Below are 21,965 nucleotides of genomic sequence, written 5' to 3' on the forward strand. Positions count from 1 at the left end.
ACTAACTTTGGAACTACAGTTATGAGATTTACTCAAACAAAGCACAATGACGAATGCTGTAAAGCACTAACACAAGCACTGTATGCTGCCTGGGGGGGCTGCACTTAAGACTCACGCACCGCCCCTTCGTGTCCAAGGCGCTCAACTCCACACCTGACTCGCTCTCGAGCTGTACAGGATTTTTCAAGTCCAATTTTCAGCTGATTATCAAGCAAAGTTAGGAACATCAAGCAGATTTTTTTCTGAGCTCTGCTGTTCGAGTAGTGGAAAGTTCAAGCTTGGAGCCATTCAACAACCAAAGTACCACCGTAGAGGTTAAAATAGTAAAGATGAAAGGCTTATGCCAAATGTTGACTACTTTTGTTTGATTTCTACTTTCTGAGCAACTCTCATCATTATTCTACTTCCAGTCTTTAGCCTGTGCTTATTCATGGTCATCACATGGAAGCTTCAATGTCAGCAGCTTGCTAGCGTTCTTGCCCTCTTTTCCAGACTATCAAAAGATGATGGCTCATCAAACAACAAAACCCATCTTCCCTGTCTCCTTTAGATTAGGCAGGGAGACTTCTGATCCCTGGCTAGGAGGCATCAATGCCTCTCTTCAGCCTGAAGTGGTTACCTTCAGACGGATCCCCGCCATCTGATCACCTTGAGAGTGAGAGATCAAAATTCTTTTTGTGGAGGGAGGATGAAGTAGGATAGAAATAAAAATAGGTAGAAAGGAGATGAGAAAAATCATAACTGAAATTCTGTACTTTTTTGAGACAGGGTCTTGTTAGGTAGTCCAGGCCGGCCTTGAACTCACGGCCTTCCTCCTGCCTCAGCCTCCAGAGTGCACCACCACTCCTGGCTATTAAATTTATACTTTTAAGACCAGGACAAAGGCAGAATTACCCAAGGTCATCCATATCAGTATTCCGAGTTTATTTATAGTTCTTTTCCGTCTTGGCTCATCACACCCAAAATCCCTTAAAGATACTGTAAGACCATAAATTAGCATAGTTGATAAAATAAAGGGCAGAAACCACATTTTAAGATAAAGGAACAACAGACTGAGAGAGTTCAAAGAATGTTTTTAAGCAAAATATCTTAATCACTCATTAAAAAAAAAAACTGGTGGGGTTCATGTCCTTCCTCCAGGGCCATTATCTTTCTATGGGTGAGTCACCCTCTTTCCTGAAAACCCTGACAACTCCCTAAAGATTATAAATGCCACAAATTTCCAACACCAAAACAGATATATTCCCAGCTCTAAACTAAAGCACCTCCCTCCTTCTCTCTGACCCATACTCTATTTAGAGTGTGTACTTTTAAATATCTGCCTAATAAGTCCCTTTACATCTCCTTTTTTAAAAAATCACATCTCCGGGATTACCTGCTAAATTGTCTAAGCAGAACTTTTTAGAATTTTAAATGCTATAAGTTCTATTCTTTTTTTTTTACTCTATCAGTCCTAGAGTCAAGAAAGACAAACATCAAGAACTCCTCTTGGTGGCTCCACAGGCTGCTCAAATGCAGACTCCTACCATCACTCATTTGTAGAGCAGGGGGACATTCACCTGGTCTACAGCCAGGTACTCTCTGTAGAGTGTGAGGTACCCAAGGAATGTCTCATTTTTCCCTTCCTGCACACTAGCTTTAGAGGAGACTGAGCTTCAAAAAAACCACAAGAAGAGCCCATTTCCAAGGAGCCATATGCAATCTGCTCTGCCCACAGCCACTAGTGTCTGTCTCTGACAAACTCCTTAAACTGACTGAATTCCCAATAAGAAGATGCTACTCTGAGATCTTAGCCCCTTCCTCACAGGTGAGGGCAAAACTGCCTGCTGCTCCCAGCATGGTACAGAGCACGGAGCAATCTCTGGCTACAGGGGCCTCCGGAACCCCAGACACTAGGGGGTGCAGTTCCACATGTGAGGGCACGGGTTAGAGGGAGGCAGAGAGCCCAAGCAGCAAAAGCTATGGCTGTTTTTGTTAATGACACAGGAGGCAGAATCATCCACTAAGAATCAGTTCATAGAGCTTTAATATTTTTAAAGATCCACTTATATCTCCAACTTTCAATTGTTTGACATCTCTAACATTTAACGAGTTGTTTGGTTTTTTTTTTTTTGGTACTGCGGATCGAACTCAGGTCCTTGCAGCAGGTGGCAAAACCAGTGAGCTAAATCCCCGGCCCTAATGAGTTTGAATTGATAAGAAAAAGCCTAAACTCCCAACAGGTAAATAGACAAAGACATGAATGGATACATCATAAAACATGAACTGAAAATAACCAATTCATACGAATGTTCTTATTTGGAATCAAGGAATGAAATATCATTTTCCCGCCGCCTGCCTCACAAGCGCAAGGTCCTGAGTTCAATCCCCGGTGGCAAAAAAACCCCTGAAATATCATTTTCCCCACTATTAAGTTATGAAAGTTAGAAAACAGATATACCTTGATGTTTACTAACATGACTCCACCACACTGTAGCTAGGAACGTAAACTGGCAGAAAGAGCGAGAGGAAGAAAGAAAGAGAGAAAGAAAAAACAACCTGGAGGGAAATAACTTGGCAACAGGTAGCTGGCCTCTTAAAAGTTGTTCAGTTGTTTTTTTGACAGTGAAATTCCATCTCTAGAAATCTATCCTTGGCCAAAGACCTGAAATGCAGAGTAAGGTTTGCTGTATATTTATCATGGCCCCAAAGTGCAAACTGTGTGTGAATGCACAAAGTACAAAGAGTTCCTGAGTAAATGCGCAGAGCCAACGCCCCGCAGTTCCAACCTCCAAGGTGGCCCCTCACTGGCAGAGAAGAAACCTCACAGTGCAGGCCTTCCTCCTCCTCCTCCTCCTCCTCCTCCTCCTCCTCCTCCTCCAGATCCCCTCCCTCCCCCATGTCATCTCACTGGCACCTTCCCTGACCACCTACTTTACTCCCTGCTTTATTTTTCTTGCCCTTCTAGAATGTAAGTTCGAGGGGGATCAGGACTTCCAAAATCCTGTTGAGGAATGAATGAGCGAACCAATGAATGAGCATTCCCAGGCAGGCCCCACACCTGGGGAAGGGGCTGAGACCGCACACGCCTGTCGCAGGCCCCCAAGACGGTGACGGCACTCCTCTCCCAGGGCCCAGGTGTGGCACAGAACACAGCTGCTCTCAAACAGATGGCTGAAGTGGCCAGAGCAACACTGCATTCATGAGTTTTTAATCACTTGGAAAAATCATTACAGTGCAATTTTATGGACAGCACTTCAAATAGAAGGTCTGTGGTTTTTTTGTTTTGTTTTGTATTGTTTGTGCTGAGGAGAGACCCAGGGCTTTACATATGCTAGGCACCTGCTTTACCACTGCAGTACAGACCCAGCTGCCCATTCCCCTTTATCTGAAGCTTTAAGAAAGTGATAATCCTGAGATCAGCCCTTCTAGGAGTGGAGGATACAAGGCAGGGTCCCTACTCCCTCCAATCTCTTCCCTTCTGCCCCACTTCCAGGTGACCAAATACCCAGGGCTCCCACTGGCCGAGCTCAGAACCCAAAGTAGACCCCTCCCCACCCCCATCAACAAGAGCCCTCCCAGCTCTAAGGGAAGCAGGAGTCTTCTGTTTTGGTTTCTAACTACTCCTCTCCTCCTTCCCCAGAGCGCCCAGGGAGTTTTGCTTATGGACTTCTCAATTCACTTCAAAGAAGCAGGTTCACTCTGGAAAACAAGAGGCACCAGAGAGGAGCAAACAGAGTGGTGGTTTTCAGTTAAGAGCCTCTGCACCAACCCACCTCTCTCGCAAGTGTGGCCCTCCCTGGGGGGTGACCCTCCTCATCCCCCACACAGTAGACCTCCAGCCATGTCCATGTTTGTAGCAGGCACCCCATCTTCCAGATGGGGCCCAAGGGGGGGTTCCAAGGCCATGACTGGTCACCGTGTGAAAAACCCTGGCAAGAGACTGCCAGTGACTGCTGTGGGCACAGGAAGAAGTGGGGGTACGTGTCTGCCGTTCCTGGTCTATGGTGGCCACAAAGCTGCTCAAATCCGAGCTTGCTTTGAACTGTCTCTCCTCCTCCTCCTCACTTCTCCATCCCATGGACCACTGCCTCCCAGACCAAGGCTTCCACTACTGCACCCACTGCCCCTCCCTTCCTACATTAAAACCAGCAGGACCACAGCAAACTGCTCTCTGCACCCAAACCACCAAGCTTTCCCCACCAAAGACCTTAAAATGAAAAGTCCTCCTTGGGTGCCCTCCCCTGGTTATAGCCCAACCATACATCCAGGGCAAGTCTCAATCCTGTGGAGTCTAGACATTCTAGAAGCAAGTACCACAGAAGATACCTCAGGGATCATTTTGAACCCATTCCTGACACACAGAAGTGCTCTGTCTCCAGCAACACCTTGAGGGACAGGGACCACATGACCTTCCTGGCAAAACAGCTCCCTCCCCTAAAACTTAATGGGCCTGCCCAGAGGGTCCCCTTCCAGACTTAGTTTTGCACTTGCAGGTTGACCAGAGTCCAGCCCTTGCACCACAAGATAATCCCTCAAATGCTGGGAGGGGAGAGGCTGTCCTCACCAGACCAGGTCCCCATCCACTGTGTTCAGCAGCCCTGGATACTCCTCTATCAGGACAACTGACAGCGACACCCTCCCACTGCAAAGAGTTCATTCCAGGTGATATGATAAACTGCCTTTACTTCCTACTCTATTACAGTAGACTTCATTTCATTCAAAACAAACCCACTGGGAGGCTCATCACGTTTCCAGCATGCTCCTCGTGCTTGACTTGAATCGGGGTAGGTTATTTCAGACCAGAAGCCTCACCGGCTGCCTAAGGCAGTGGGATGACAGAATACCCTACTCTAGGCTGGTGTCAAAGGACTGGAGCATGGAGCGGGCCAGGTGAAGGCACTTCTGAGGCACGGAAGAGGCAATCAGATCAGAGTTCATGCCAGGATGTGTCTCAGCTCCTCAGCAAGCATGCAAACCACCTGCCACCTCGTTACGGAGGCAAATGAGACATACAGTTTCATCCTGGGACTCTATGGGGAGGCGGCAATGTCTGGAGTGACAGGAGGGTCCTTGCCCTGGGGCCCGAAACCTCTGCCACATACAAGCAGTCTGATTCATTGACTAGGCTGGACTAACTTTCCTGAGCCTCAGTTTCCCTAATTGTAAAATGCAGCTGGTCACAGCCATCCTCCAGCCCTGGAGTGAGGTCAGAAGATAACCCACAGAAAGCATCCTGCCTCGCCAGGCACAGAGCTGGTACTAGTAAATGCTGTTCTCTTCCCCTTTCCCCTCTTCTTTGGTAGCATCTTTCTGAAAACAAAACAATTTTTTTTCCCTAGTTAGTTGCCAGTTTTTCCATTCTAAAAATCTGAATTTCTGGCTTCTTTTGAAGCACAGGAAGATTCTACAGCTGAACCTGTATTCCCACAAAACAACAACTGATCGGATCTATGGGGTGCCTGTTCCACTGAGCTGGACGAGCTCTCTCCATTTCACTCAGCCCTGCTGCCCACCCTAGCCTCATTCACACATTTTATACCTCCCTGCCCTGGTGGGTATCTGAACTGGCACCAGACCACTGAGTGGCATTTTCCTTGGCTTCCTCTACCTGAAAATGTCTGCCAAGTCTCTGTTTCTCCCTGAAAAAATAATTCTTTTCTTTTTATTAAAAGGCAGACAATATTTTCCCAACCACAAAGCAGAGTATCCTGCTACATGCAAGTGCTTCCCAAGTTAACTGAGCCGTCTACTGTGTGCAACACACTGCTAGAAGCTGGGGTCACAGAACACAGAAAACGAGGCCTCTGCCCATGAGATGTGGGATCCATAAAGCATTGGCCCTTACAAGGCAAGCATGGGAAACCTTTTCCTGTAAAGGGCCTGATGGGAAAAGTTTAACTTTATAGGCCCTATAGTCTCTGTGGCAACTACCGAACCCTGCCATTGTGGCCCAGAAGAGGAACAGATGACATGTAAACAAGCAGGTGTGGTTGTGTTTCAATATTTACAAAAACCTGTGTGTGGTGTATTCAGCCCCACACACCATGATCTGCTGACCCCTGAGCTTAAGTTTTTCAATTTGATTGAAATTCACACAACATCCCTCAATTTCCAGAAAAAAGGGGGTTCTAAGCATCATCCAGAAAAGAGATCTGCTCCTATGGATGCACTGTCCCAGGACATGCTGCCTGCTGGGGCATTTCTCCAGGGTCATGCAGACCTGGGTTTGAGTTCTGGTTTGCACCCGGAGCAAGCCCTGTAATCTTTGTGGGCAGGTTTTCTAACTGTAGAGTAGGGGTAATAATCACAGCTGCTCATGGGGTGGCTGTGAGGACTGAGATCGAGGGCTGAAGGCTTCAGCATGGTACTTCCACACAGCGAGAGCTCGGTACTCACAGCCATGTGGTATCCATCTTCAGATCTCTGGCATCACACAGCAGATGCCCAGTAAGGGCTTGCTGAGCCCATGGGCCACATTACCAAAAGGGCCTGGTTACAATATTCTAACTGCCCTGACCTAGCCCGTACAGTCTCCAGAGCCACTGCAGAGCACACCGGAAATTGTGCTGTCTCCTTTTAATTAAGAACATGCAAATAATCATTCAAACAGCATTTTAAAAAAAAGTCTTTTAAAGTGATGAAAACAAAACCAAGAAGCTACACTGTAGGAATATGCTATTTACAGTGTGGCTTTGAGATCAGCAGTCTCTCCAGGGCCGTTAGAACCTCAGGGCCCAGCAGCCTCCCCCAAACCCCCAGCAGAGAATACAAGCCAGCCACAGAGCACTCCTTTGCAGGCAGCAAAGTACAGCTGGGCCTGTGGGTGAGGGAGGCAACAGCACCCTGGAGGGCTCCACGGTGTGAGGATCTGGTGGAAGGAGTGTGGGAACGGGAAGGGGAGATAAGTCCTTGCTGCACAAAGACTGCTGTTCTCACAGGCCAACCAGACCAGCTTCCAGATGTTGCTGGTGATACACAGGCCCAGCAGTCAGGGTAGAAAGGGCCCAAGAATCCAGGAACACAGGCAATCAGGCAGGCCACCAGGCTCCCCGGGACAGCCTAGGGCAGGCCCGACTCACCTTCGGCTCCAATGGACACCAGTTTGACCCCTTTGCTGGCTATGAAATCCAATGCCTTGTTCACGTTGGAGATCTTGTGCACTCGCATCTTGCCTCTCTCCGGCTTGGCCAAGCGTTCACCTGATTGGGGAAGAACAGGTGGATGAGATGGAACAGTCGAGAGCCAGGGCTGCTTTCACAACACACTCATGCCAGGTGCCCGGGGACAGGTGCTGGAGAAGGCCACCCCAGAAGGGAACAGGAACACCCACCCCGCCTCTTTTCTCTTCCTCTTTTCAGACTGAAACCTGCATGTATTCACTTAACAAATATTTGTGCATTAAGCTCCTAACATATGCCAGGGATGGGGCTGGGTGCTGGGAATACGGGATGAATGAAATAGTTTCTTACCTTTAAGTAATTATAATCTAGTGGGAGAGACAGGCCTTAAATAATGAAACACATAACAGACAAATACCAAGAAGGGTCAGTGCTCTTCCAAAGATAAGGGAGTTGGGGAGAGGAATTAGGGATGGTCAGGAAAGGCCTGAACCCAGGTAAACACTGCAGGGAATGGTAACCAAGACAGAAGAGCAGGATTTACACAAGGCAGCATGTGTGGCCACAGCCAGGGAAAGGATATGAAGCTTGCAGTGTCCCTAAGGGGTCCAGGAAACCCAGGCCCCCTGTGCTGCTGTGACGTCCAGCCAGTCAGCAAGCAGTGGTCTGGCTAAGAAGGCTCAGGAGCTGGCAGTGTGACACCAGGCCTGGGGCCCAGAACCCCTGTTAGCAGCCGCCCCCAGCTTCTGGAAGGCAGCACCTTCCTGTACATATGCAACTAGGTCTCAGTTCCTGGGGAACACAGCTGCTTCCTTATTAATCCCATGCAGGGCTCTCCTCAGGCCCAGCAAGGCACCCAACTTCTCCTGCCCAGGGAAGGAGGCAGGGCTCCCTGGCTCCCTGCCTCCCTGCATGAGGAACGGAGGCGGCACATCCTTCCCTGGAGGCCACTCCTGCTGACACCACATATTTGGGCCCTGCCAAGCCTGAGCCCCAGTCACTCACTGCTCTGCACATGGGCTGAGCTAGATCTACACGAGGATAGTGGAGGCGGCCAGGGCTAAATTCAGGAGGAAAGGGAAGCCCTCCGAGGCTAGGCAACAGTTCTCCCACCTGTCAGCACAGAACCACCTGAAGAACTTGCTACACTTAGATGTCCAGCCCTCCCCTCCCCTCCTGGGTTTAGAGGGTCTGGGTCAGGGCCTGGGAGTCTGCATTTTGACAGGAAGCCCTGCTGATTCCAGTTCGAGCGGTCCAGGGACCACACTTTGTGAACCTCTATAGGCCGCATCCTCCTTCCTTCTCCTCCCTGGAAACCACTTGCAAAACCTCAGGAGGAAAAACATCTTGCTGACTAGACCATTCGCAGCTCTGGATGAGTGATGGATTCACCTCACAGAAGGGCCTGGGCTCCTCAGGGGAACAACCCAGACCCATCTGGCAGGATGCACTTGGCGTCGTGCGGATAAGCTCAGCACTGCATCCAGTCAACCTAAGTTCTAAGCACATAGAACACAGCAACAGAATAGTTTGTGCCCTGGGGGGTTCAATGTAAAGTGGTTAAGAAAATGAGTGAGCCCCGAAAGATAACACCAAGAGGCAAGGGACACAGCCAAGGAATCGATGGGATCCCACACATGTGGCGGGGGGGATCAGATGCTGAGTGGAAGATGGCAGGAGTTGCTGGGGGCATCCCCAAGCTGAGTCGTAAACAGTGAAGAGTAGAGCCAGGTTGGATGGTTTCAGCAGGGGAACGTTGGGAAGAGGTAGGAAAGGACCTTCTGAACAGCAGAACAGAACAGTACAATGGTTCCTTAAAAATTTAACACACAGTTATCATGTGATCCAACAATTCTACTTCTGAGTATATAACCAATTCAAGGACTCAAGAAAAAAATGTATTTATATATTCTCGTCCATAGCTGCACTATTCACAATACAGAAAAAGTAGAAAGAATCTAAACCACCAGCAGAGGAATGGATAAAACATACATGACAATGCGCCCAATGGAAGAGGACTTGTCCTTAAGCAGGACACCTCCTACTCCCTGAGTAAACCTTGAAGACCTTCCACCCTGTGAAATCAGCCAGTCACAAAAAGGCAAGCACTGCACAATTCCCCTCCCACAGGATACTCAAGTAGTCAAAGTCACAGACAGAAGACAGATGGTGGTTGCGGGGGGAGGGGGGGGGGCAGGGGCGGTGCCCGCAGTGCAGAGGAAAGAATGGTGCATTTGCATTTAGAAAGGACAGAATTCCAGTTTGGGCTGATGAAAAACTTGTGGAGAGGGATGTTGGTGATGGCTGCACAACAACGTGAATGCACGTAGTGCACTGAACAGTATGCACACATTAAAATGGTGAATTTGTGTTGTATATAGTCAAAACCCATATACACACACAAAATCACAGGTTTTACCTGAAAAGGAAATTATGTATAGGAAATTATTTTCAAAAAAAGAACTATTGTCATGGGACAGGGCTCATGCATCTGGGGAGAATGAGTCTCCTGGTGTGGCAGAGGGCCTGAGGTCTGCTACCTTTTTGGGAATAGTTAGCTGGAAACAGAGCAAGTGCCAGCTCACCAAGAATCCTGTGAGTGACCCAGGAATGTGACTCGGGCTCAGAGTTCTGGGGAGGCAAGGAAGGCTTAGAGCAAGGAGCAGTGTGACTATATTTGGGCTGGCGGATGCTCCCTCAGCTGCAGAGTAAGGGATGGAAGGTGGGGACGGGGAGGATGGGCCAAGGCCTTCAGGGTATCATCTGCATGGGAGTTGCCACGGCCCACAATGATGCCACAGCAGCTGACATCAGGATCCTGAGGAAGGAAACAGAACGAACTGAACATGACTGCAGAACTGGAAGAACAGCAGAAGCAGAGTTGCGTATAATCCCCAGATTAGGTGAGGAGAAGATGAAGACTGCAGGAGAAAGGAGGTCTGCTAGGACCAGGGACGATGAGTGCAGTCCTGGACATGCCAAGGGGCCACTATGGGACACCTGACAGAGACGCCCAAGCCTGTGTTTGCATGGGACTTACACAGTGATGTTAGGAGCTGGAAGGACCTTTAAGAGGCGGGGCCTGGTGAGGTCGTGGGGGCGTGTCCTTGTGGGACTTGGTTAGAACTGTTACAAAAGAGCAAGCCTGGTCCTGCCCTGCTCTGGGGGCTCCTGTCTGAACCATGTGACTTCTCCTATCATGATGCTATCTGGCATATGATATAGCCAAGGAGACCTTGCCAAATTGATGGGGTCACCTGACCTTGGACTTTCAACCTTCCAAACTATAAGCTAAATAAAAACCCTTTTTGGGGGGAGACAGGGCCTCACTATGTACTTCAGGCTGGCCTTGAACTCACTGTGTGGCCCAGGCTGGCCTCCAACCCAGGGTAATCCTTCTACCTCAGCCTCCTGAGTGCTCAGGTTACAGGTGGGTACCACCATGCCCAGCTAAACCTCTCCTCTTTATAAAGTTCCCAGCTTTGGGTATTTTGTTACAGCAACAGAAAATGGATTTATATACCCAGCTAGGCTTGGTATTTAAAAGGGAGCCCTAGAGGAGAGGAGAGGTATGGGCTAAAATAAGGCCGTGGCCTGAAGGATGGGCTGGCTGAAGAGAGTGACTGAGACTGCCCAGCATATAAACCAAGGCTGGACCCTTGGGGGGCCCAGCCTTTAAGGAATGGTGGCGGAGGGGTCCCCATAAGAAAGCTCTGTATTCAAGTGGAGCTGTCCCTCCAGACACCTGGACAGCCTGGGATCCTGTGGATAATGGCAGCTAGGCACAGTAGCGCCTGGTTTGGGGATGGCACCCACTGGTTACATCCTGTGCAACAGAATCCCAGCATTATCTTTTTGTAGCTGAAGATGTTGAGACAGAGCAGCAAAGTGACTTGTCTAAGACACCCAGATAGTTGGAGGCAGGAGCAAGAGCTTGTCTCCCAGTCCTACATCCTCCCCATCTTGGTTCAGGAGACCCTAACTCAGCTACACCCACGGCCAGAGCCCAGCTTGTCCTGGGACACGGCCACCTCACCTGAGATGACTTCTAGCAGCAGCATGAGCTTCAGGCCGTCTCGGAAGTCCTCCTCGATGTTCTCAATCTGTGTCCCTGCCTTCCGGAGGTGGGAGTTGCACCATGCAGTAAAGGTCTGAGGAAGGGAAGAAGAGCAAGCAGTCAGTCTCCTCCACCAGTCCATGGTCCCCAGGTGCTCAACAGGGGCCTCAGTGGCTCCCCATGACCTGCCTGCCTCGTGCTTACATGGTACTGGCCATACCGGTGGTGTTGCCAGCATCGGACAAGCCATTTACCCAGCAGGGTCCCCAGAGTTTTGCAACACAAGTTGTCCCATACAGTCTTCTTCACCACACTGACCGAGTTGTGAGCCCATACCTGGTGCCCTACAGAGTCCAGGGCCTGGATGGCGCCAGTGCAGTGGGTGAGGCAGCACCCTCCCCCAATGCTGCCCCTCTCCCAAAGAAATCATCCCCATTCACATCCGGAAGTGCCTCGATTCCATTCTCAGCAATTTCCCTCTTAGGTAAATTAGTTTCGACCTTCACAGTTTTAAGGGCACAGTAATCCACAAGTAATGTACTAAGCCCCACTGTCACCTCTGGGTAAATTAATTTGCGAAACCTTTTCCCACTTGGTAACTAAGGGAAAGGATTAGTACTTTTTGTTGGAGACAAGAGTTCAGAGACAGGGTATCTGTGTTTTGGGTAGGGGTGGGGGCACCTTAAACTACAAAAACATGAGGAAGAATTCCAGAAAGGGAACTTAAGGAGCTTAACTGTGAAGACCATTAACTCTAGCTTCTTCTCTATTAAGCAGATTAGGATGGGGCAGGACATCAGCCAAGCTGTCCTGTGCCAACAGCACTGCCTGGGGGCTCAATTAGGGAACAGCGTGACTCAACACATGAGGAACAAAAATGTACGCTTTGACTGCACACGTCTGTCTAAAACTTAAGCCAATGTCTCTCTCCAGCTGGCAGTCCACCGCACCCAGAGGAAAGAGCGGTCTTCTTTAGCCAAGCCCTTCTCTGGCAACTGCAGACTTCCCTGCACCAAATGGAGCTCCCATGGGAGGCAAAGTCTCAGGCCATTTGCGCTCTTCCCAGCTGCTCTGGCAAGTCCTGAGATTAGAAGTATTGGCATGCATGCCTGTAATCTCAGGACTCAGGGAGGCTGAGTCTGGAAGATCACAAATTAGAGCCCAGCCTGGGCAACTTAGTAACTTGCAGAAACCCTGTCTCTTTAAAAAAAAAAAATTTGAAAAAAAATAAATGTGAAGGGCTGGGATATAGCTCAGTGTAAAAGCCCTGAGTTCAATCCCCAATACTGGGAAGTAAAGGAGGGAAGGGGAGAGGAAGGAGAGGGGGGAGAGGGGGAAGAGGAGGGGAAGGGGAAGGACAGGGGAGAGGAAAGGGAGGAAAGGGAGGGAGGCGCAAAGGAGAAAGAAAGGGTGAGTTGATTGCCTAGATTCGCAAACACAAGTCGAAGAGCCTGTGAGCAGGGAAGAGGAGAACAGAGTGCTGGGAGAGGAGGGAGGAGGGCCAGCATCACGATGGCCCCAGTACCCTGCCAGGCCCTGTGCAGGACCACCACCTGACCACGTCTGTCCCTCACCCCAGCCTCCTGGTCCCCTTCGTACCCCAGAGCACAGAGCACAGTCAGGCTGTAGCGGTGGACATTCTAGTGGGTGTAAAAGCTGAGCAGATGTGAGAAGCTGCTACAGAGCTGGAGGATCCAGCTGATCAACCGAACCTTGTGGGTGGATGCTGAACGGTCAGGGCAGGGAGCGATGGGACACATGGTGCCATTAGGGTCACTCTAGACACACAGCAGCCCAGAGGAAGGGGCCTGCAGCAGGGAAGTAGGTACTGGGTCCCCTTCCTCTACCACAGACTCTGCAAACCCAGTGGGGACTGAGGCCTCTTGGCTTTTTTCATTTTTCTTTTAGTTAGCTTATTTGGTTGGTGTAAAAAGTAGTAAAGAATTTTCAGTCAGGCATGGATGGCAGTGCACACCTGTAATCCCAGCTGCTCAGGAGGTTGAGACACGAGGATCACGAATTCCAGGTCAGCCTGGCAACATAGCAAAATCTTGCCTCAAAATAAAAATTTTTAAGTGGGGTAGAGATGTAGTTCAGTCGTAGAGCACCTGCCTAGTATGCGTGAACCCCTGGGTTCGTTCAATTCCCAGCATAGAGAGTGAGAGAATTTTTAATCTTTTTTTTTGGTTTCGGAGAAAGGGTCCTGTTGTGTAGTTCAGACTGGCCTTGAACTCACTGTGTAGCCCAGACTGGTCTCCAACTTGTGGCAATCCTCCCGCCTCAAGTGCTGAGATTACAGACATGCACTACCACACCTGGCTTAAATCTTTAAATACAATTTACTTTGGTTTTGCACATTCTCTTCCATTGGTCATCTCCCTTGATGTCACTTTTGCCCAGTGTCACAGATACAGGAAAAATGTAACACAACCTGCTAGATGTCAAATGTGTTGAGTTTGTGTCTCCTGAAATAAAAGAATAAATTTAAAAAACAAAGGAGGTTAAGAGTAAGAAAGGTTGAGCCACGGATTTAGCTCAGTGGTTCTGCCGCCTGCTTTGCAAGCGCAAAGTCCCAAATTCAATCCCCCAGTTCCAAAAAAAAAAAAAAAAAAAAAGTAAGAAAGGTTGAGGGAGAGCTCCTGAGAGACAGGAGGGGTCCCAGAAGTGGGCTCCCACCGGGGCCTTTTGTAAGGGGTAATTTATAAAGTTATAATGTGGGCACAACATGGGTCAAAGTATAATCAACCTACAGGGTTTATAAGTATAGCCACTATGCTAATATTGACCCAACAGGGAAGGTGGGCACACAGCAAGAGTACATGGCTGACATCATTAACACTGGCTTATCTATGACTTCTAACACAGGGACATTTTGGGAAGGGATGGGTCCAGGTGTTCTGGTCACCCACCCAGGTGTCTGATGCATATCTGGACTTAATGGACTGGGTGGTACCAATTACTGTCCAGTATAATTTCAAGTTTCCAGTCATCCCTTAGAGAAATATGGCCATTGTGACTTTAATCTTGAGGTCTTGCCCTCTTTAGATGCACCTCAGCTAGCTTTGGTGTGTTTCATCTTTTGCACTGATTTTCTTGAGGGCCTGTCCCTGTCTGACTACTTATTAATTTCTGCCTTAGCTGCCTATAATATCACCACACTGGGGAGGCAGTGGGCAGGGGGCTTTTTCCACTGCTGATTACCTTGTACTTCCTAGCACCTTGGCCAAAGGCTTTCTACCGCCCCAGTGAGGGGATCTGGTCAGCCCAGCAACTCAAAGGGACAGTGTCAGGTGGGGTGACCAGGGTCCAGGGGAAAACTGCCCTGAGCCTCCCAGTAGGGAACTGTGAAAACCCCTGTTTACTAACTGGGTCTTAAAGAGGGGGCTGGGAGTAAGAGAAAGGAGGAAGAGGCAGCTTTTGTGAAAAGACACTGCTTTTGAAAGAGGAAAGGCGCTGTTGAAAGCAGCCAGCCCCATTTCCTGGGGCTGCCCGCAAGAGACAAAAACACCTGTGTTTGCTCAGGTCTCCTGGAGAGAGCCCTGGTGCTGAGCCTGGAAATGAAGCTTTCCTAAGGGCCCCCAGTCCTCAGCATCCTTGTCCCTGAGCACCTCCCAGATACTGAAGTCTCCCCCACAAGCAAAACAGCTGAGAAGTTCGAGCGTAGGGAGGAAAGCGGTACCTTGGAGGCTGTTACCAGACCTGGGTTCACTTCTCAGGTCACTATTTACTGGCTGTGTGACCTTCGGATCAACTTCCCTAAATCAGTTCCTTTGACGGTAAGATGGGATCAGAAGTACAATGGAATCGCCATAGCACTTCATAAACATCAGGATGATTACCTAAAAACTATCTGGAAAGTGCCTGTGAGCTAGTAAGGTTTAATAAATGGTTAGAGAAGAGAAAGACAAGGCCTCCCAACATGCCCTGCCCGACCGAGGCTGGGCTGAGAGGGCTCATTCCTTTTTCATCCTCCAAGTGCCGCCCTCTTTCCAGGATGGCAGCTCCCAAGAACCAGGAGGCTCTAAGGCAGTGGTGGATGTGGCACTCCTGATAACAGCTAGCTGTTATCCCTGAAAGCTCTAAAAGGTTCACCATCACTGCTCTCAGGAGAGGAAGGGGGAGAAAGGGTGTGGCAGCCTCCACACGTGACATAGGAGGACACCGGGCCTTAGCAGTGCCCCAAGTCCAGCAAGGAGGAAAAGGCCAACAGGCACAAGTGAGAGGGCCCATGGCCCTACAGCAGCCCACCTGGATGCCCAGCGTGGTGGCAGTGCTATCCAGCAGGTGGATGACTCAGCCTCCCTCAAATGAAGGCAAGGGACCTTGCAACTGCCTGAACGCCAGCAGGCCCTGCCTTACCTGCCTCCCTCTCATCCTGAGTCTCCTTCAGCACCTCCACGGCCATGATCGGGCTCACAGCTGACAAGGGGACAAGCAGGGCGGCTGACAGTCTTTCTGCGGATCCCTGGGCTCAGGGATGCTTCGAGATGTTGGGGAAAGTACTGGGGACAAAGGGCCACGTGGCTCGTGCTCACAGACTTCCCCTCTCAGTCACTCTGCACTTCACCCAACCCCTGCTCAGCCACACCACCGGGCCCCAGCCTCCCAGAGCCCTGAATGCCTGGGGGACTGGGCAGGACCTGCTCGCTGACCTTGAGCTTCCACCCAGGCCTAAAGGTACAAAGATGGTTGTCCAGAACTGCAGCTCAAGGTCATAGAGAGGGCTCCAGCCCACACACTTGGCCATGGAGAGGGAAAGGCACCTTTGTCTCCCTTCTCCACAGGCCTCGGCTTGCCTTCAGATTCCTCTCTCGTCTTTCCATTGTATCTCTAACAACTATCATGTCAAGATGATTCCTTTAACAGGTGTTGAAAACATCTATGGCTTTTGAGAAGATGCCCTCCTGGCCTTCCCGCTCAGAAACACTAGAATGTGCCAATGGCCTCTGTTTTGACAACTGTAAAATGGGAGATAATAGCATCTACCAGGAATGACTAGGGTGAAGCTTAAATAAGACAATATTAGCATAGCAATGTTATTAAATTTATATTAATAATGGTAATATTATGCCTGGAATATAATAAGTATGGATGAAGTGGCTCTCACCATCACCAGTACTATCCAGCTTTTAGGTCCTAAAAGAACATGTGACTAATCCCACTTGGCTGGGATGTGGAGCACACAGGGTCACCACACACACACACGCACACGCACGCACGCACACGCCCACGCCCACACACACACACACGCACACGCACATGAGTCAGGAGCTGGACCTTTAAGGTTTAGTGTCGTTCACAGCCTTGACCACAGAATAGAGCAGTGACACAGAACTGAAGCACAGGAAGGTGACAGGACCACACCACAGAACAAGCAGCCGTGGGACTGCAAGGATTCAGTCACTGTAAAGACCACCATGCACACCCCAGGACTATGACCCTGGGCAGTGAATGGGCATGGCTATCTCAGGCACCTAGTGAGGGTAATAATGGCATCTATCCGGGGACATGTTGGAGGACCAGTGACAGTCCATTTAAAACCTTGAAAAGGAGGGGCCTGGACTACAGTAACGACCCAGGACTTACATGTCAACATACTTCAGTGCCTAAGCAGGTTATATTGACCTCAGTACTTTTGAAATTTTGGGTCAGAAAATTCCTCGTTGGGGGAGGGGTGTCTTGTGTATTGTAGGGTGTTTAGCAGCATCCCCGGACCCTACCCACTAGACGCCAGTAACACCCCACACTCCGAGCCATGACATACAAAAATCACCCCCTCCACTGCCTGCCTCTCAAGCGCAAGATCCCAAGTTCAATCCCCAGTACCCAAAAAAAACCACCCTTCACTGAGAACCTGGCCATAAATCATTACAATCAAAACAGCAGCTAGATTTATTCAGCACTTACTATGGGCTAGATCCTCTTCTAAAGTGCTCTACCCATTTTAACTTAATCTTCACAATGACACCATGAAGGAAACACTGTTTGTCTTCCCATTTTAGAAGTGAGGAAACTAAGGCACAGAGAGGTTTAATAAATGAGCAAAAAGGAGCCAAGTGGAGAAAAGTAGGGTTAGGTAGTCCTCATCTCCACAAATTCTTATGCATTTTTCTTGAAATGGTGGCTCTCTCTGGCTATCCTTTGTTTTTCCACCTACCAGGCAACATAGCTACAGAGAAATAACTTAAAAGTACCCAAGAATGTTTGAGTATAGGAAGGTGGGAGAAGCAGCCCCTCCTCACCGCTACACATTAACATGGTCCCTCATTGCCACACCTCCAATTAAGAGGAGCCAGAAAGCTGGACTTTTATGGGAAATCTCTACAATTTAAAAGATAAGATACCACAAACTCCCTCCCCCATACTAAAAGATGTCAGCAAACTCTAGAGTTGTGACCCATTGAGTCTCTGGTTCCACAACAGGAAAACATCGACCTTCCCAAGCCTCCTAACAAAAGAAGTAACATGTACAATAATGCATGGAGAGCTCAAAAAAGCACCCGGATAGACACTTGTGCCTGCCACAGTTCACACTCCTAAATAACCACTGGTGACATTAGCCATCCAGGAATGCGTTAGGAAGAGCTGAGAGGACCTTCCTGTGAAGAGCAGAAGGGACTTCCTGTAAGTAGAGGGGACTTCTTGTGAGGAGTAGTGGCAACTCCTCTCTTCTGCTGTTCATCAGCAACCAACACATTACACAAGGAACTATAATTAGATGTGCAACACATACATTACCGACTTGTGAACTAAAACAGGGTGTATTTATTAATGAATGAGTACTCGTAAATTTAAAAGTATACGTCATATATTACATTTGCAAAATAAGTATCTGCTAATTCCCATTGTTAGGATGGGTACAATGACAAAGGTCTTACTATGTCTCTGCATGAAGTCTGATGTAAAGGAAAGCAATTTGCCAAAGCAAACGAGAATGTCCATGAGCCCCTCCCCTGGTTCTGGGACTCTATCCTGGGTAAATAACGCTAAATAAAGAAAAGGCTATGAGCATGAAAATATTCTTGCTAGCCATATTTAACAGGAAAAAATTAGAAATAGCCTCAAATTATATTAATAAGGTATTAGTTAAGTAAATTATGGTTCATACACTTAATAGAAGAGTACATGACCAAAATGATGGGTTCTGAAAGTATGTTATTATGGGAAAATGCTTATATATAATTTATAAAAAAAGAAATCAGGATACAAAGTACTACAGGTTTAAAACTATGAGCAATCACACAAACATGACAAAATGACTCAAAACCAAACACATCCAAATGCGGATTGCTTGTGCTCCAGTAACTGAAGTGCCCAGGATCAAGTACTGCTCTCCTTGTCCAGTTGTCTGCAATTCGGTGGCCTGTCCTGCCCTCCTGTCCCTTCTCCCTGCCGGGGGCTCTCCTTTCAGATGTTTACTTGCCTCCCTGTGAAATCCAGGCCTTCAGCTCTTCCCTGACCTCACCAGAGAGGCCCTACTGACAAAGGCGCAGTGTAAACAAGATAATCCACCTGCAGCAGATGAGACCCACTCGGCTGTGGTGGGGCAGCAGGGCCACTTAACCCAGCGGGTGGCTGTGATCTCATGCACTGACCACACCTCTCCCAGAATCAAGGACACCAATGCCGGTTCACTCCAGGGGAGCTATTGTTCACAGGACAGGGCTCAGGAAGCCTGGGCTGCCCTGCCTCAGCCAGGCATGTGACCTCAGATAAGTTAACCCCTTCCAGGTCTGTAACCCCCAGCTGAGCCCCTTGGACTTTGCGGCTGTGGCTTGCAACTTTTCCCATCATAATGTGCCTAAAATACACAATCTTTTGTACCTGTGTAGTGTTTACTGGCGGGGAGGAGTACATCCTGCCAAAGGAGGCCCATAAATTCTACAAGGCAGTTTCATTTCAATGGATGCAAAACAAGATCAGAGTCACTATCAGGCCCGCCAGCCCCTCACCCTCACAGCCCAGCCAACACCTGTTATTGGTTCACTTGTCAGTCCCTAAAAGCTTGATGCCACAGTGGTCCTGAAGGACACATGGGAGATCAGAGGCTGCCTCCAGGGAAGGAGGCCGGGAAGTTCCAGATAGGGGAGAGAAACATTTGCTTTTCACAGAATATGCTTTTATTTTTTTTTTTGGTACCGGGGATGGAACTCGGTTCCTTGCGCTTGTGCAGCAGGCAGCGAAACCACTGAGCTAAATCCCCAGCCCTCACAGAATACTCTTGATTCATGCTGTCATTCTCTATTTAAAGCAAAAATAACTATACAAATGTAAAAGTGTATGTAGTTAACAGTTACATCAGACCTCTGGGGTGGACAGAAGAAGGGTCCCATTTCTCTGCTATCCCCTCTGGGATGGAACAGAAGGGGTGGTCAGTGCTCATGTATTATGGGGGCAGAGGGGATATTTCCAAAATAAAGACCAAGAAAAAGATGAGAAAGAAAAAAAATGTATCTCATCCATTTGAAAGAGTGAGAAAATCAAATAAGGGATATGAGTATGAAGGGTCAGCGAACTCTCAAATGCTTTATCACTGTAAAATACTATAAAGTCATAATCAGAGACATAACTAAGGACATGATACACCAGAAATCAGGCACACAACACCCCAGCAGCTAAGCCAGCAACAGTTAACTGGGGAGAGACGGCTGGCAGGATGCTGGTCTCACGCCCCAGAAACTGCCCAGCTAGTTTCTAAGGCTCTTGAAAGCGGCACAGGGCTTCCTATACAAGCTGGCTTTCCCTCCAGAGCTTGGCCTGTCCCTGGAGAGCAACCAGCATCTTGGCCCAGGTTCTTCAAGTCAAAAAATCAATTCACCTACAACCTTCCACCCTCTGGGCTAGGACCTGCTACCCGAGGAAACTCCTGTGGCTGCTGCTCAAAGCCAGAGTCCCCTGGGAGTTCACTGGCTGCCATCAGGAATGTGACAGCGAAACAGCTGGGGAGCATGTTCTCTAGCTTGGGCCACCCTGGAGTCCCCAGAAGCCCTACACATGTGCGGCCAGTCTGGCCAATGCATGGGTCCTGGGTGATTTGTCTAAGCAAACACCTGCCCAGAAGTGATTTCAGATGCCTGGTGCTCTGGTAACTCAAATAAGAGTATCTGCTGAACTTATCAAGGGCCAAGTGCCAGCCTTTCAAAGCGAGCCGTCAGCTAGCTCACTTGCAGATGAAAAGCAGAGCTCCCCAGAACATCTCCACCCAGATCTATTTACTTTCCACCCACCTGGGAGCAGCTGCTGAAGAAGCTGACAGCCACCTGGCCTTCTTCTCCACTCTCAACAGCTTCTCCCACCACACCCAAAATGTGAATGCTGGGTCTTGGAAACTTAGAGTACAGGAAGCCGGGGCCACCCAAAGCAGCTGGGTTTGAACCCAACAGACCTGGGCTTCAGTCCCAGACTACACCGCTCATTAAGACTGCTTTCCTGGACCAGGATTCTAATCTCTCAGCCTCGGTGTCCTCATCTGTAAAATGGGGTAATGACCTACACTGGCACAGAATGGGAGCAAATTAGACCTAGGGACTTAAAATACTTAGTCCAGCGCTTCCTCCATAGCAGACACTTAAAAATGTTAACCCAGCTGCTGGTTCTTGCCACTCACTGGCCATGTGATCTCAGTTAACCTATCTAGGCCTCAAGTGCCTCCCCTGACAAATGGGAATAAACAGTATCACTACTCTGGCAAGGTCATTGTCAACATCAAGGCAATGGATGCGGAACAGCCATCAAGATGCCCTGGTCATTGCAGGAGCCCAATAAACTGCTGTCACTTCCCATCCTCTTCTATTTAATCTAAGTTAATCATTTCTAGAGCTCCATATACTGGCAAGGAAGGTCTTGTTATTTTTTTCCCACTGAAGAGGAAACTCAGAGCAGCCTGTGGCCTCAGTGAGGACAGCGGGAACAGGTTGGCGAGGAGACACAGCATTTCCTGGTTTGTGCCCATCTGCAGCCCCTTTCAGGAGCCACAGTGCCAGAGAGCCACAAGGGCCAAGGAGCAGGGGGTCCAATGGCTCAATCTGGGGAGCTGACTGGCCCAACAAGCTCACCCTGCTTGGAGAGAGTTCCCATGGGGCTCAGGCCTGACCTCCCTGCCCAGTATAGGGGGAACCTGGAGACCTCTGGGAGAATGCAGAGCTGCTACGGTTTGTATCTCGACACCCTCCTCCCCCAGCCTCATGCTCGCATAGACTGGATCATGGATGTTTGATACTCATCACTGGATTAGTCCACTGATGGGTTCATAAATTAGGAGGTAAAGCCCGGTGGGAGGGAGGACACTGTGGGCGTGGCCCTCCTCCTCCCTTGATTCCTCTGCTTCCTGCTTCCATGCCATGAACTATCTCTACCCTGCCATGCCACCTTCCCTTGGAGCCGATTATTTACTGAAACCTCTATAAACTGAGGCAAAATAAGCCCTTCCTCCTTTAACTTGTGGGTCTCAGGTATTCTGTCCCAGTAATGAGAAAGTAACTAAGACAAGAGCCATTCTGAAAGATAGATGCAGGATTGCAGTGAAGACACTAGGTCTGTTTTCTTAGCCTGCCGTCAAAGAGACTCAACTGCCCTCCCCCCAGGTCTGCCACTATCCACAGCCTCCCCTCCCAGAGACCGAAGAACCCTCAGCAAAAGCCCACCGACTGTGAGCTCTGTCAGTGATGGCCTTCATAGCCCCAGACTTATGTAGGTTGGCCTCACTGGGCCTTGGTTCCCATATCAGTAAAACAAAGCTAAAAATGAGCCTCTATTTCACAAGCAAGACACTAGACAAAGGGAGGCCCTGGACCTCACCCTTCTAGAGA

General features: G+C 49.1%; 1 protein-coding gene across 6 annotated transcripts in view; it reads right to left on the reverse strand.

Annotated features, from left to right (window-relative positions):
* Actn1 (actinin alpha 1) overlaps positions 1–21,965 on the reverse strand; it is an 89,416-nt gene that overhangs the window by 32,379 nt on the left and 35,072 nt on the right. For 4 of the 6 annotated variants that reach the window (XM_004837336.4, XM_004837338.4, XM_004837337.4 and 1 more), the window contains exons 2-3: positions 11,137–11,251; positions 7,062–7,181 (exon numbers count right to left, since the gene is read on the reverse strand). In XM_004837336.4, the coding sequence (XP_004837393.1) occupies positions 7,062–7,181; positions 11,137–11,251 (235 nt within the window). Of the gene's footprint in view, positions 1–7,061; positions 7,182–11,136; positions 11,252–18,580; positions 18,731–21,965 lie in introns of those variants that run through there. The other 2 variants (XM_087195308.1, XM_087195307.1) reach the window with 1 other exon arrangement.

The sequence above is a fragment of the Heterocephalus glaber genome, unplaced genomic scaffold (genome assembly GCF_053883595.1).
Source record: "Heterocephalus glaber isolate CG9 unplaced genomic scaffold, H.glaber_assembly_v1.0 deba00001608, whole genome shotgun sequence".
In the NCBI taxonomy this organism is placed as follows: domain Eukaryota; kingdom Metazoa; phylum Chordata; class Mammalia; order Rodentia; family Bathyergidae; genus Heterocephalus; species Heterocephalus glaber.